At 57.0% G+C, this 13,825-nt stretch overlaps 1 protein-coding gene across 1 annotated transcript; it reads left to right on the forward strand.

Moving 5' to 3' along the window:
• The first annotated feature begins 1,050 nt into the window (after positions 1–1,050).
• Positions 1,051–13,787, forward strand: SLC2A1 (solute carrier family 2 member 1). The gene is made up of 10 exons (XM_030508099.1): positions 1,051–1,210; positions 5,993–6,085; positions 9,847–10,007; positions 10,172–10,412; positions 10,741–10,903; positions 10,977–11,164; positions 11,272–11,376; positions 11,467–11,568; positions 11,864–12,067; positions 12,358–13,787. The coding sequence occupies exons 1-10, from the start codon at positions 1,193–1,195 to the stop codon at positions 12,553–12,555; spliced, it is 1,473 nt and encodes a 490-aa protein (XP_030363959.1). The 5' UTR covers positions 1,051–1,192; the 3' UTR covers positions 12,556–13,787.
• The last annotated feature ends 38 nt before the right edge of the window (positions 13,788–13,825 follow it).

Consider the following 13,825-nt stretch of genomic DNA (forward strand, 5'->3'; position numbering starts at 1 on the left):
ACACAAAGGTACATGGACAAGTGCACACCCTTGCATGCTCATACACATGTGCAAGCACAAGTACACACACTCCTTATTCACGTGTGCACACAGAGGTGCTTGTACACATACTTGCACACTCACACATGTGTGCATACCTCTACACACTCACACGTGCACACACTTGTACTTGCACAAACACACATATACTACCCTTGCACACTCACCCACGTGCACCTGCATATACAGGCACACCCACTCTTACACACTCGTAGGTGCACACACACATGCTCTTGCACACCCACACATGCACAGACACACGTACAGGCACACCCCCCTACACACTCACACGTGCACACACCTGTACATGCACACGGACATATACACACACCCTTGCACACTTATAGGCGCACACACACAGATACAGACACATGCTCTTGCACACCCACACGTGCACACACACACACATATACCAATCCTTGCACACTCACCCACGTGCACCCACACGTACAGGCACACACACCCTTGCACACTCACAGGTGCACACACAGAGGCACAGGCACACGCTCTTGCACACCCACACGTGCACACACACACATACAGGCACACCCCCGTACACACCCACACGTGCACACACCTGTACACGCACCCACCCATACCCTCCCCCTTGCACACTCACACGTGCACACCCTCCCCCCCCCCGCACACACGTCCCGCGCGCGCTCCCGCGGGCGCACCCGCCTCGCGCGCTCGCAACACGCGCACGTGCGTTGCACGCCCTCACGCGCGCGCACACTCACCCTCACGCGCCTGGTCCCTCCCCTCCCCCCTTCCCCCTCCCCCCCTTTCCCGCCGCCCACGTGCAGCCCCGCACGCGCGCGCGCCCCCTCCCACACACCCCCCTCCCCGCCCCGCGCACGCCCCTCCTCGCCCCGCCCCCCCCACCTCCTCCCGCCCCTCCCCCCCCCGCCTTCCCTTCCCTCTTCCCGCAGCTCTGGCTCCGCCCCCCCCCCCCCCTCCCGCTCCCTCCCGCCGCCCAATGGGCGCCGCCGCCCCGCGCCGCCGCGCGCCCCCCGCCCCTCTTAAGCCGCTCTGATGCCCCCGCCGCGGCCGCGCGCCACCGCTCCGCTCCGCCGCGCGCCGCTCCGCCGCCCCCCCCGCACCCGTCCCGCAGCCGCCGCCGCTGCTCCGCCGCCGCCGCGCCGGGGCCGCCATGGAGACCGGCAGCAAGGTGAGCGCGCCCGGCGTGGAAAAACCCGCTTCCCCTTCATACCTCCCCCCCGCTGCTCACCGCCGCGTTACACAACCGGAGAGCCGCGATCGTCCCGGGAGAGGAGGGAGGGCGACAGCCGGGCTCGGGCCGCCCGGAGCCGTTCTGCGCCGCCGGGCGCAGCCCCCGGCACCCGAAACTGGCGTTTCTGTAAAGATTTTGCCTCGGAAACGCCGAAAAAACCCACTCGAAACGCTGCCCGCCTCCCCCTCGGTGCCCCACAGTGCGCGGGAACGGGGGTCGGGGGGGGCTCAGTTTTGAGGTGAGGGAGTGCCAAGGGAGAGCCTGAAAAAGGCGCTTTTAGCCCTAATTTGGGGGGGGGTATGTGTGTGGGACGCAAAGGCAATGAGAACCCCAAAGTGCTGGGTTTGTTGTTGGGGGGTGCAGGGCTGAGGGTAAAGGGGGGACTCCCCTGCGGTGCCGGGTCCCGTCGCACTGTTCTGACCTAATTCCTATCAATTCCCCCCCCCCCCCCAAACTGCTAAATGAGTTATTTAATAACATAAACTCGCCGGCCGGCAGCAGCTGAACCCCCCACCCCCCCCCCCGAGTGTCACCCCCCATTAGAGGTGGGTTAAAGTGATGCAACGTCAGGCCCTAAATGAGGAAGGTGAGTTAATTGCAGCGGGGTCCTTAACGTTAGAACCCCGCTTTGCTCACCCCCACCCCAAAATATTCCCTTCTGGGAGCGCTTTGGGATCCATTCAAGTATTTCGCTGGTTGTTATTTTCCAGGGAAGGAAATACAAAATTGGCTCCGTGGCGATGCGTAATTAACCTCCCCCCCAAATAATAACTTTATTCCAATTAAAGATGTTACAGGAACAGGAATCTTATTTTCCTCCCCAGCAAACAACTCCTCCTTTTTACACCCCCCCCCCCCCCCCAAACTTTGCAGCGTTGGGAATACCATTTTCTTAACGTTTCGCCCTATGTTTATATAGGTATGTGGTAGTTCTTAAGGGCTTTTCTCCGGGGCTGGCTCTCCCCCAGCACCAGGCTTTTTTTGGGAGAGGTTTGGGGGTGGGAGCCGGGAACGTGACTCCTGGCAGCGCGGCCATGGGGCCGGGAATTAACAAGAAATTTGCTCTCCTCCTAACGAAGAAATCCGATGCGCCGCGGCCGCGCTTGATCCCTGCCGCCGGATCGGCGCTGGGGACACACGCTCCCTTCCCTCTGCCACCCTAATAACTGCCCCATTAGATAAATTAGGGTTAGAAAGGATTAATTTATGGAAAAGTTAATTAATTGCAGGAAGGATTTTGCTGTGATGGGTGATGCTTTAAACCCCGAGCGTGTTTTGCCAGGGGGGGAAAAAGGGGTTTCCATTGGAGCAGCCGGCGGTGGGATGCTGGGGGTGCCGGGACGAGCTCACCCCTCCATCCCTCAATGCGGTGTTTAATGTTATTAGAGCAGGACGTGCTTTATTTGGGCTGCTCCAGCTCTTTGCCTGCGACAACATCTCCCAGGCTTGTCGTAGACGCTGTTGCGGTTGCAAAACTCGGGAGGGATCGAGTCGCCGTCCCCGGCTGACCTTTAAGGAGGAGAACCGGGGGGGGGGGGAGGGGGGGTAATAAATAATACATAAAATAACGCTGCTCCGACCCCGCGGGTTCGATAATCCCCCCAAATCTCAGCTGATCCCCGCGGTGCCGGTGTTACCCTGGGCTTTGCCTGCCAGCTATCCCCCCGTCGGTGGCCCATGGCTTTCACCCGGCCCTCGGTGGGTGCGTAAGTTTTTCCTGGGCCGGGAGCCAGCGTGCGGCCGTGTTATCCCGGGCAATGGCCGGGTCTGGATCGCTTCACCCCGGGCCAGCGTGCACGATGCTGCATGGTGGCTGCGTGCCCTCCCCGTGCTCACCCCCTGCCTCTGTCCCGGGATGGGACCTCTTGCAGTGTCAGCCTCCGGGATGGTCCTTAAAGCTTCGTGGCTGATTTTGAAGGGCTCGTTAAATGTGGATCTTCCCGAAATTCCCTCCTGGGACACTTTTTTAAAATATTATTATTAATTTTTTTTAAAGGGATTATTCATTTCCTTGTTCCATGTAGCAGGCAGTGTCCTGAAATCCTTCCGTGCTGGGGGAAATGGGGTGGAAAAACAAGTTGTAAAGCTAAAAGGTTTGGGGGTGCTGCTGTCACCCCACGGGCCGATGCTTCCTCGTTCGAGCGCTGGAGGAAGCAGGAAGCGGCAAAAAGAAAATGAATTTATTAAAATCATAAGTGCGTTGCTCACCTTCCTATAAGGTATAGCAGGGGTGGGGGGGGGGCGTTAACGTGAGTGTTGGCTGCATCCAGGCTGTAAATAAGTTTATTGCACAAAAGCACGAAGGGGGAAGTATGTTGGTTTGTGCTTCCCCCCCCCCCCCCCCCCCTTCTAAACTCCAAATAAAGCTGGTGTTTTCTGCAAGCAGTTAAAAAAGAGCCAGAAGGCACCCCCCCACGTGGCCTCGCAGGAGTTGCCCATGCAAGGCTGCTCCTAAAAACCAACTTTGGTTTGTTTTCTTTTTTAATTCCCTAACTCGCCATCTTAAGCCTCTCCTTTAATGGTGAGGTTAAAGCCCAAACGCGCCCGGATCGGGCCGGGCAGCGTGTTTGGAGCTGGGAAGGCAGAAGCGAGCGGGAGGAGCTGACTCACGCTGACCCTGCCTGGGAAGAGCCTCCAAACCAGCAGCTTCCCTCCGAGCCAGCCCTATCCCAGCCTCTTCCAGTCATCAAAATACAAAGTTTTTTTTATGCTGGAGGTTAAAAACGCCAAGTTTTTTTGCTGGATGTTTAAATACAACTTGGTTTCTTTTCGCTAGAAGTTAAAAATGTAAGGGTTTTCTTTCTTGTAGAGGTGGAAATTGCAGAAGTGACTTGGTTATGGAGCTCTGGAGGGGCAGTGGCAGCGCTGGAGCGAGGAGGTGTTGCTACCTGCCGCGTTCCCGGAGCAAAGTTCATGCCGCTGTGATGCATCCTCATCCCTGCGGCACGGTGCCGCCCGTGACTCACCCCGACCTGCCGGGGCGGGTGGGACGGCCCTGAGGGATGCACAGGGAAAACTGCAACCCCAGACACCCCAAAGCACCCCCAAAATTCCCGAAATACCAAACCCCCTCGTTTTTCAAACAGCATTTACCCACGCGTGGGTTGATTTCAGCGTTCCCGGTGTTGCCTGTTGCAGTTTTCCAGAGCAGCAGGCGGATGGATGAGGTTGGAGTTGGAATTTGGGATTTTGGGGGGCTTTTTTTTCCCTTCTTTTTCTGGGATGCCAGCACCTCCCCAGCCTGTTTTTGCCCTCCCAAGCCGGGCATTTGCTTCTTGGGGTGGGTTTATTCAGAAGCACCGAACAGAACCCAGTGCCAAAACCTCCCTGATTAGTTGTGTTGGGGCCAAGCCTAATTAATGGGCTTCATTAACGAGGCTGCCTTTATTCCCTGTTGCTTTCTCCCTACGAACTTTAACACGGAGGGAGGCGGTTTGGCCAGAGAGGTGAGGTCAGTAGTTAAATAAAAAAGGAAGAAAATGCTTCTTAAATACGAAAATACATTTTTTTTTTCCATGTGTTTGCTTTGCTGTTGTGCCTCTTGATTTAGGGGTTGCCTTTAGGTGGGGTCTGACCAGCACCAATCCCTTGGGAATATTAATCTGAGATGCCGGGGGAGCATCGCTGGGTGATGCGCTGCTACCTGGGATAACTGAGGAGAGAGCCCAGCCGCCCCCAAATTAAGGGGCTTAGAAATTTCACGTGGATCATCCCAAAGCCGATTAACCGGGAATGTCGGATCCTGGTTCTTGGAGCTGAGCGCTGGGAAAACCTCCCGCCTGGGATAATTGGGCTGTTAACGAAGGTGGCCCAAGCACTGGCCTGCCCTGACCCTGCTCCCAAACAAGGCTGCGATTGTTGTCCGGGCTTAAGCAGGAGGAAGAGGAGGCGGGCGAAGGGGCTGCCAGTAGCTGGGTTTTGCTCAGTGACTGTTAATGAAGCTCCGATGTGAACCCGCTTCGTTAGCGGCTGCTGTCGGGCCGGAGCATCCCCATGCCGGTGCCGTCCCCGGCAGCGTCCCGCGCTGGCGAGCCGCCCGTGTCACATGGAGCCCTCGGAGGGGACCCTGCAGGCCCAGATAAAACCAGGCAAAAAATTCCTAGAATCCCCAAACAGCGTTGTGTGGGTTTTTTTTAACCCCAAACTGGTGTTTTTGTGATTATTTTTTTCCCCTTAGCCCACGTGGGTGCCATAATAAAAGCAAGTTTTATCCTGTATATTCGTGTTCACAATCTGGAGAAGGCTCAGGGGGGACCTTATCGCTCTCTACAACTACTTGAGAGGAGGCTGCAGTGAGGTGGGAGTCGGACTCTGCTCCCAAGGAACAAGGGATGGGACAAGAGGAAACGGCCTCAAGCTGCACCAGGGGACGTTTAGATGGAGCTGAGGAACAATTCCTTCCCCAAAGGGTGCTCAGGCATTGGAACAGGCTGCCCAGGGCAGTGCTGGAGTCACCGTCCCTGCACGTGTTCACACCCCGTGTAGCCGAGGCCCTCAGTGCCATGGGTTAGTGGTGGCCTTGGCAGTGCTGGGAATGGTTGGACTTGATCATCTTAAAGGTCTTTTCCAACCTCTTTGATTCTATAACCTGACGAGCATCACTCCTTCTGTTCCCTGGGGGGAAGCGCTGAGGCTCCTCTCCGATGGGGAAAGGGGGGGGCATAGCTGGGACCCCAACTTTAACCCCTCATTGTGGTTCTCTTCCCCCTTCTCCTGCAGATGACGGCCCGCCTGATGCTCGCTGTGGGAGGAGCGGTGCTGGGTTCCCTGCAGTTTGGCTATAACACTGGTGTCATCAATGCCCCACAGAAGGTGAGCGTGCGCTGGGCCGCGGCAAAACTCCATCCCCTCTGCCCCAAAACAAACCCGTGTCTGCTGCCAGCCCGGCTAAAATAGAACATCCCACCAGGCAGCTTACTGCCCGTAATGGGATTGCAGTTAGTCAGCTCCCGCCTTCCCAGGGGGAATTAGTTTCCTCCTTGCTTAGCGTTTTTTGCTGGGAAAAATCCCAGGAACGCGTGCAGGATGCTCGCTGGGTGGGACCGGCGTAACTTTTAACCTCGGCTTTGAGCGAAGCTCTGGGGGTTAATTGGGGTTTGAGTCATCTGGAGAGGGGGAATGGCCACTCCAATGGGAGCTTTGCATCCTGGAGCGTCGGGACAGGACATCCCTGGGAGGAGAGCAGGCGGCCGGGACAGGCTGTGTGTGAAGGAGGATGGAGAGCAGGAGGTGTTTGCTCCTTCCCCATCATAGTGTCAGCACCCTCCAGCAACTGGTAGGTACATAGGAGCTTGGAAAAACGTGACATTCCCCAATTTATGTGGCTTTTGGAGGTGTTAAAGCCTGGGAAACGTTAGCTCAGAGACCCCATGTGGCGCTTGCAGTGTGCCCTGAGTAAAACTTGGCTGCTGGGGTGAGGTGTGGAAGGACGGAGCGGGGCCCATCCCTGAGCATCACACCATGCACTGCCCCAAGTAACTGAAACCACTGAGGCAGGATTCAGGATTCACGCTATGAGAGGGTTGATCCTGTTACCAGTGAGCGGGCTGCAAAATTCCACCTCCATCGCCAGAAAAACTCCTCATGGGAGAGAAGACCTCGTGTGAAAACTTCCCAGGCCCTGTCAGCATGAAAAGAGCAAAAAGATGTGATGCTATTCGAGGAATTGCATTAAATTGGAGTCCCAGTGAGCAGCCTGAGCGGGATTCCACGTGGCTGGAGGCTGCGGCTCCCATCTGGTGCAGGCACCTCTCTGCTGAAAGCATCTTCCTGCTAAAAATTCCTGATCCCTGCTCGCCTTCCCCTGGACCGATCCGCACTGGTGACGCTTGTGCTCGGCTGACAGTGAGCATCCTCCTCTGGAGACAGGCAGCGGGAGCAGCGCTGGAGACGGCAGCGAGCTGGGCAATCCCTGGAGCTGTGCTGAGGAAGCTGCTTCCTGGCTCCTGCCCTCGTTTCTCCCCAGGCTCCGGCTCCGCGGGGAGCAGCGCTCTGTAATTACCACCCTGCGTCGCTCATCCCAAGGACACGGCAGTTCCCTGTGGCTGAAGGAGTTTTCTCCATCCTCACCTGATCCAGGAGATGCTGCTCAGGGTGATGTGGATGGGACCGTATCCAAGCCAGGGCTGAGCTCTGCTTCCTGCAGACCCCCAATGGGGGTTGCTTCAGCTTCCCTCCTGCATTTTAGGATTGAGCTCCCAGGGCTGAGGCCAGGCCCAGGCTGAGTGTTTTAGGGGCGAGTCACCCAGCGAGTGACTCTGTTTGGGGCAGAACTGATGGGGGGAAGGGTTTGGGGTGCTCTGTACTGGGGGCAGGATGAGTGTGGTCTGGGGTAGCAGGACACTCTGGGCACAAGGATTCATCCCACCTTTGGCAGGAGATACACTGGGGTGAGGGATCAGGTCTGCATCAGGATTCAGGTTTGGGATGGGGGTGCGTTGGGATAAATGGGGTTGCGGGATTGGGTTGCAGGATGGGGATGCATCAGGATGCACCAGGGTGCAGGACTGAGATGCATCAGAGTTGGAATGGGAATGCATTGGGGCACAGGATGGAGATGCATTGACATTAGGATGCATCAGGTGCAGGGCTGAGATGGGAAATACATCAGGGTGCAGGATGGGGATTGTAGAATCATAGAATCCCAGACTGGTTTGGGTTGGAAGGGACCTTAAAGCTCCTCCAGTCCCAACCCCCTGCCATGGGCAGGGACACCTTCCACTAGAGCAGGTTGCTCCAAGCCCCTGTGTCCAACCTGGCCTTGAACACTGCCAGGGATGGGGCAGCCACAGCTTCTCTGGGCAGCCTGCTCCAGTGAGGATGCAGGGTGCAGGATGGGGATGCACTGGGGTGAAGGATTGGCACGGGGATGCAGGACTGGGATGGAGCATTCCCCGGGCTCCAGCGGCGCAGGGGCAGCAGCTCTGGTGGCCTCACAGCCGGGCTCCTTCCTCAGGCGGGGGCTGAGCACTGGGTTTGTGCTCCTCTTAACAGAGTCCTTCCTGCCGCTGGAGCAGCAGCCTGGTGCTTGTGGGGTGTTTGCAGACGTGACGTGGGGAGGGGCTGGCAGGAAACACTCGGCTGCAATGAAATGAGTGCGAGAGAGCAGAAAAAACCCCAGCTTTGGGGAAACGAGATTGGTTTGGGTTTTTTTTCATGCTTCTCTCTTTAAACTCCTTTTTCATCTCCTCTCCCAACAGCTCGTGGTGGGTTTTTCCATCCGTCCTTTTTTGCAGGAGGAAAGGGGACTGGGATGGGGGTATTTGGGTGTTAAGTTTTGCTGAGCCAAGGCACAGCCCAGCGTAGTTCAGCCAGCGCTGGGGCACCCGCTGTCACTTGGATTCGTTTTTGTCTGCTTCAAGGGGAGAGAACAGGAGGTTTTTGGCCAAGCCGGGAGGAACTCAGAGCACCACAAGGTTTGGTGGGGTGTGTGCGGAGCCCTGCTTCCCCACTGAGGGCCTGGCTTCTCCAAATACTACTACCAGTTATTTGTTCTGGTGATGGGAGGAAAAGGGGATGAAGACCCCAAAGCGTCAAAGGTGAAGCAGGAGGCAAATGGAATCAATCACTGAAGTACTGAAATCCTGATGGTTTAGGGGCTTTGAAAGGAATAGCTTAAGAAAAGAAGGAATTATTGGACCTGATGGTGAAGCATGGGGTGTGTTTCTGGCACTGCCTCTGCCAGGGGCTCTTATTTGTGCTGGAAGTGATGGGAAAGTGTGGGAATGCCATGCCATGTGCAGACACTCCATCGGGAGCCCAGTGCCTGCAACATGATGGAGGCAGCGAGGCCTCGGACCCACTTGATGTCCAGCAGCAGCTTCTCCTGCTCACACTAAATCTCTGCTCCTCCCTGCCAGGGTTGTCGAGCCCTTTGCTCTTCCAGTCTGGGTATGGGTGACCCTTCAATAAACTCGCTTGAAGCTTTTGGCAGCAGGCTGGCTTTCAAAGTACATTGAAAAATACATACAATATCTGAAGAAGTGTGTTCTGTGAAGATGGGAATTCAAGACAAGCGCCTGTCATGGCTGTTGGCCTTGCAGCAGCGTGGTGGTGGTGCAGAATTGTAGCAGAAATGTTGTGTTATGGAAGTGCTGCAGGAAAACCCCCTAGAAATGAACTTTGAGGGGCTGTCTGAGGGGGTGGGACTCGATCAGCCGCCCGGATGACCCCACTGCCTTCCTCACCTTCCTGCAGCATCTCTGTGTCTCCTCCGGGGATGGAGTCACATCCCTCCCCGCCTCCCATGTCCCGGGGAGGAGCGTGACCTCCCCATGGCTGCCTGGCGAGGCGCAAGAGGTGTTTTGGCAATGCCTCTCCTCTCGGCAGGGCAGGACCAGAACCCGTCCGGCTGCATTTCCCCTGCGCATCCCGTCAGGTTCCCTCCCTCGGGCTGGAGCCGAGCCACCGGCCGGGCGGCTCCCGGCCCCGTGACGCATCGTCTTGTGAGCCACGCGCCGGCCAAGGGCCTGTGGGTGGCTGGGCTGAGGCTGGGCAACTCCTAACACCATTGCCACAGGTGAAACGGGGCTGGGTTTGACTCATGGCTTTGCTTATTCACACTCTTTCTGCAGGTGATTGAGGACTTCTACAACCGTACGTGGCTGTACCGATACAATGAGCCCATCAGCCCTGCCACCCTCACCACGCTCTGGTCCCTCTCTGTTGCCATCTTCTCCGTTGGAGGCATGATCGGATCCTTTTCCGTGGGGCTCTTTGTTAATCGCTTTGGACGGTGAGCACTGAGGGTGGTGAACCCATAGTGGACCTCAACAGGGGGGGTTGTGCAGCCTTTGGGCATCTCCCTCCTGCCCAGAGCTGATGTTTGGGTTCTCCTGACACCCCTTCAGCCTCTCAGCCCACCATGGTCCTCACTGCCCTCCTCCCTTCTCTCCCCAGGCGCAACTCCATGCTGATGTCCAACATTCTTGCCTTCCTGTCAGCCGTCCTCATGGGCTTCTCCAAGATGGCTTTCTCCTTCGAGATGCTCATCCTCGGCCGCTTCATCATCGGCCTCTACTCCGGCCTCACCACCGGTTTCGTGCCCATGTACGTGGGTGAGGTGTCACCCACTGCGCTGCGGGGTGCGCTGGGGACCTTCCACCAGCTTGGCATCGTCTTGGGCATCCTCATTGCGCAGGTAAGTGCTGGAGAACCAGCCTGGGGGGGTGTTCACCCATCTTTGGTGCTGATGTTCATCAGACGCTTCAGGGATGGGGTTTGTGCAGCAGCACAGAGCGTTGCCTGTGCTGCAGATCCTGCATGGCTCTTCAGAAGGAGCTGGGGTGGAGGGATGGACCTGGAGCTCGGCAGGAGCAGGTTTGGGATGGGCAGTGTTGTGGTATCATGTCTGTTGGACACATGGAAGCCAGATGTGTCCCTCTGATGGGTGTCTGGGGCACCCCTGAGCAGCAGAGTTGGATCCAGCTTGAGCAGGGAAACGGTGGCTCAGCCCCTCTTGTCCTTAGGTGTTCGGTTTGGACTTGATCATGGGAAACGATTCCCTGTGGCCGCTGCTCCTGGGCTTCATCTTCGTCCCTGCCCTGCTGCAGTGCATCATCCTGCCCTTCGCCCCCGAGAGCCCCCGCTTCCTCCTCATCAACCGCAACGAGGAGAACAAAGCCAAGAGTGGTGAGTGACCCCCGAGCTCATCCCACCACACAGGAGGCTCCTCGGCTGCTCCTGACTCCCACTCTCCTCTTAGTCCTCAAGAAGCTGCGGGGCACAACGGACGTCAGCAGCGACCTCCAGGAGATGAAGGAGGAGAGCCGGCAAATGATGAGGGAGAAGAAGGTCACCATAATGGAGCTGTTCCGCTCCCCCATGTATCGCCAGCCCATCCTCATCGCCATCGTCCTGCAGCTGTCCCAGCAGCTCTCAGGGATCAACGCGGTGAGTTTGGGGGCATCTGGATGCCGGGAGGAAGCTGTTTCACCCAGCACTTGGGTTGAGCTGGTTCCAAGACTCCTTTCCTCATGGCATATCCCTGCCCTTTGTAGGTCTTCTACTACTCCACCAGCATCTTTGAGAAGTCGGGTGTTGAGCAGCCCGTCTACGCCACCATTGGCTCTGGTGTGGTCAATACAGCTTTTACGGTGGTTTCGGTAAGTGGAGGTCTTGCCGGGTGGGTGCAGAGACAGGGGCTTGTCTCCAGGCTGGGGATGTGCTGATGGACACGTGTCTCCATCCAACAGCTCTTTGTGGTGGAGCGGGCTGGCCGCAGGACGCTGCACCTCATCGGCCTGGCCGGGATGGCGGGGTGCGCGGTGCTCATGACCATTGCCCTGACGCTGCTGGTGAGTGATGGGCGTTGAGGGGATGGGGGGGCTGGGAGGAGGTCCTGGGTGCTGCACCCTCACTGCAGTGGCTTGGAGGGGAAGGTGTGGTTGGAGAGGAGGAAGGGCTGGTCCTCCTGGAGGTGATGGCTGAGCCGTCCCTGCTGTCCCCTCTCTGTGGAGGTCCCAGAGCTCCAGTCTGGAGGAGCCTCATGGCTTCTCTGCCAGCACCACGCCTGCACAAGTCCCACCTCTGGGGCAGCTGATGCTTCATCCTCCTGCACCGCGCCGACCTTCTCTCTCTCCCTTGGACTAGGACCAAATGTCCTGGATGTCCTACCTCAGCATCGTGGCCATCTTCGGGTTCGTGGCCTTCTTTGAGATCGGTCCAGGCCCCATCCCATGGTTCATCGTGGCAGAACTGTTCAGCCAAGGTCCTCGTCCTGCTGCCTTTGCTGTTGCCGGGTTGTCCAACTGGACCTCGAACTTCATTGTGGGCATGGGCTTCCAGTACATCGCGGTAATCATCTCCTGGGGCTCGTGATGGGAATGATGGGGCTGGTGTGAACCTCACCTGTCCTGGTTGGGTTCGTGACCTACCCGGAGCCTAAACCCTGGGCTGAGATGGTTGGGTTGGGGCCAAGGCGGGGAGCGGGGAGCGGGACCTGCTGGTGTTACACGTCTCATCCCACTGTGATGTTCAATGGGAGGGAGGACCCAGGCCTCGAGCAGGTGACAGGGACGAGCTGCGGTGACAGAGCAGTGGCTCCATCCACACTCTCACCCCTTCTTCCTCTTCCCTCCTTCCAGCAACTCTGCGGCTCCTACGTCTTCATCATCTTCACGGTGCTGTTAGTCCTCTTCTTCATCTTCACCTACTTCAAGGTGCCGGAGACGAAGGGCCGGACCTTCGACGAGATCGCCTCCGGGTTCCGGCAGGGAGGAGCGGCTCAGAGCGACAAAACCCCGGACGAGTTCCACAGCCTGGGCGCCGACTCGCAGGTCTAACCCGCCGCTCCGGGGCTGAGGTTGGGAACGCTCTGTACAGACCATGCCGCGGGGCCGCGCGCCCCTGCCCCGGCTCCCCCGCTCCACCGGGGACGGACTCGACCCATTTTATTATCAAGTTTTATTTTATTTTTTTCTGCTAGGAACGATTTTTTTTTTTTTTTCTTTTTTTGGGGGGTTGTTTCTTTGGTTTTAGCTGGTTTCGCGTCCAGGATTTCAAAGGCGATCGATGTTTTCCAGCCGGGGGCACGTTCCCTGGTTCTGGAACGACGCGACGGGTCCCTCGGCGAGAATCACGTAGCGGAAGGTTTTAAAGCTGGAACCTGTTTCATTTTTTAACGTTCTAATCATAGAAAAGAAAAAATCACGTAAATTGACTAAACCTAAAGCAAGGATGGGTTCAAACCCCCACCAGCTCTTTTTTAACGCAGTCTAACTGATTTCAAGCCCCCGGGGGGGGTCGCGGACAGCGATTTCCCACCCGGGGCAGCGGTTGGAGCGCTCGGTGTCCTGGTGCGGAGCCTCCGCTTTGGTTTAACCTCGGCAATATTTGCCGGCCGGCACCTCGCCGGCAGCCCCACACTACAGCCCCGGACCCAGCTCCCCTCCCCGCGCTGTGTATAGACTGGAAGATATTTATATTATATATATTTTTGTTCCGTGGTTGTTAATAGGAGCCCTTTTAAGTTATAGCGTTTGATTCGACGAGCGACGTACTGTAAATACTCTCGGCGTATAGTCACGTTGTACAACGTCTCCACAAGGTACAGACGCAAAGGGGGTAGTTTTATAGCGACAAGGAGCAGCTTTGTCCAGGGGTAGGACGACTTTTGTATAGTTCAGTACCTGCACTGTAGTTGTACCTATTGCACTGAGTTCCAGGCTGTAGTATATTAAAAACAAACCCCGGAAAATACCTGTCCTCTTCAGAGATAACGGGAACAATCCCGGCACATCCCTGAGCGCAGCTGTGGGAGCTCCCGGCACCTTCCCCGAGCCACGGGCAGGGCTTGAAGTAGCGTTTTTTAAATGTATTTGGGTTGGAATTGATTCCACGTGAAAGAAAATAAAGGTAAAGGGAGGGGAGGGGGGAAATAATTCACTCCACAAGTTCCCTGTGCTAAAGCCCTCGTGGCGCCAGTGGGGTTTGGTTTAAAACCCGAGTGTATAAAGCGAAGTGCCCAGAGGAAGGTGCGCGGAGCGCTCACAATAAAGGAGGATGGACGCAGTGACCTGGCCTGTGCCTTTGTTCCGGGGATGGGAAGCTCAG

The sequence above is a fragment of the Strigops habroptila genome, chromosome 16 (assembly GCF_004027225.2).
Source record: "Strigops habroptila isolate Jane chromosome 16, bStrHab1.2.pri, whole genome shotgun sequence".
Classification (NCBI taxonomy): Eukaryota; Metazoa; Chordata; class Aves; order Psittaciformes; family Psittacidae; genus Strigops; species Strigops habroptila.

Coding starts and splice junctions, on each gene's coding strand:
- SLC2A1 (XM_030508099.1), top strand. Junction 11,377..11,466: donor CAGCTTTTACGGTGGTTTCG/GTAAGTGGAGGT, acceptor TCCATCCAACAG/CTCTTTGTGGTGGAGCGGGC. Junction 11,569..11,863: donor CCATTGCCCTGACGCTGCTG/GTGAGTGATGGG, acceptor CCCTTGGACTAG/GACCAAATGTCCTGGATGTC.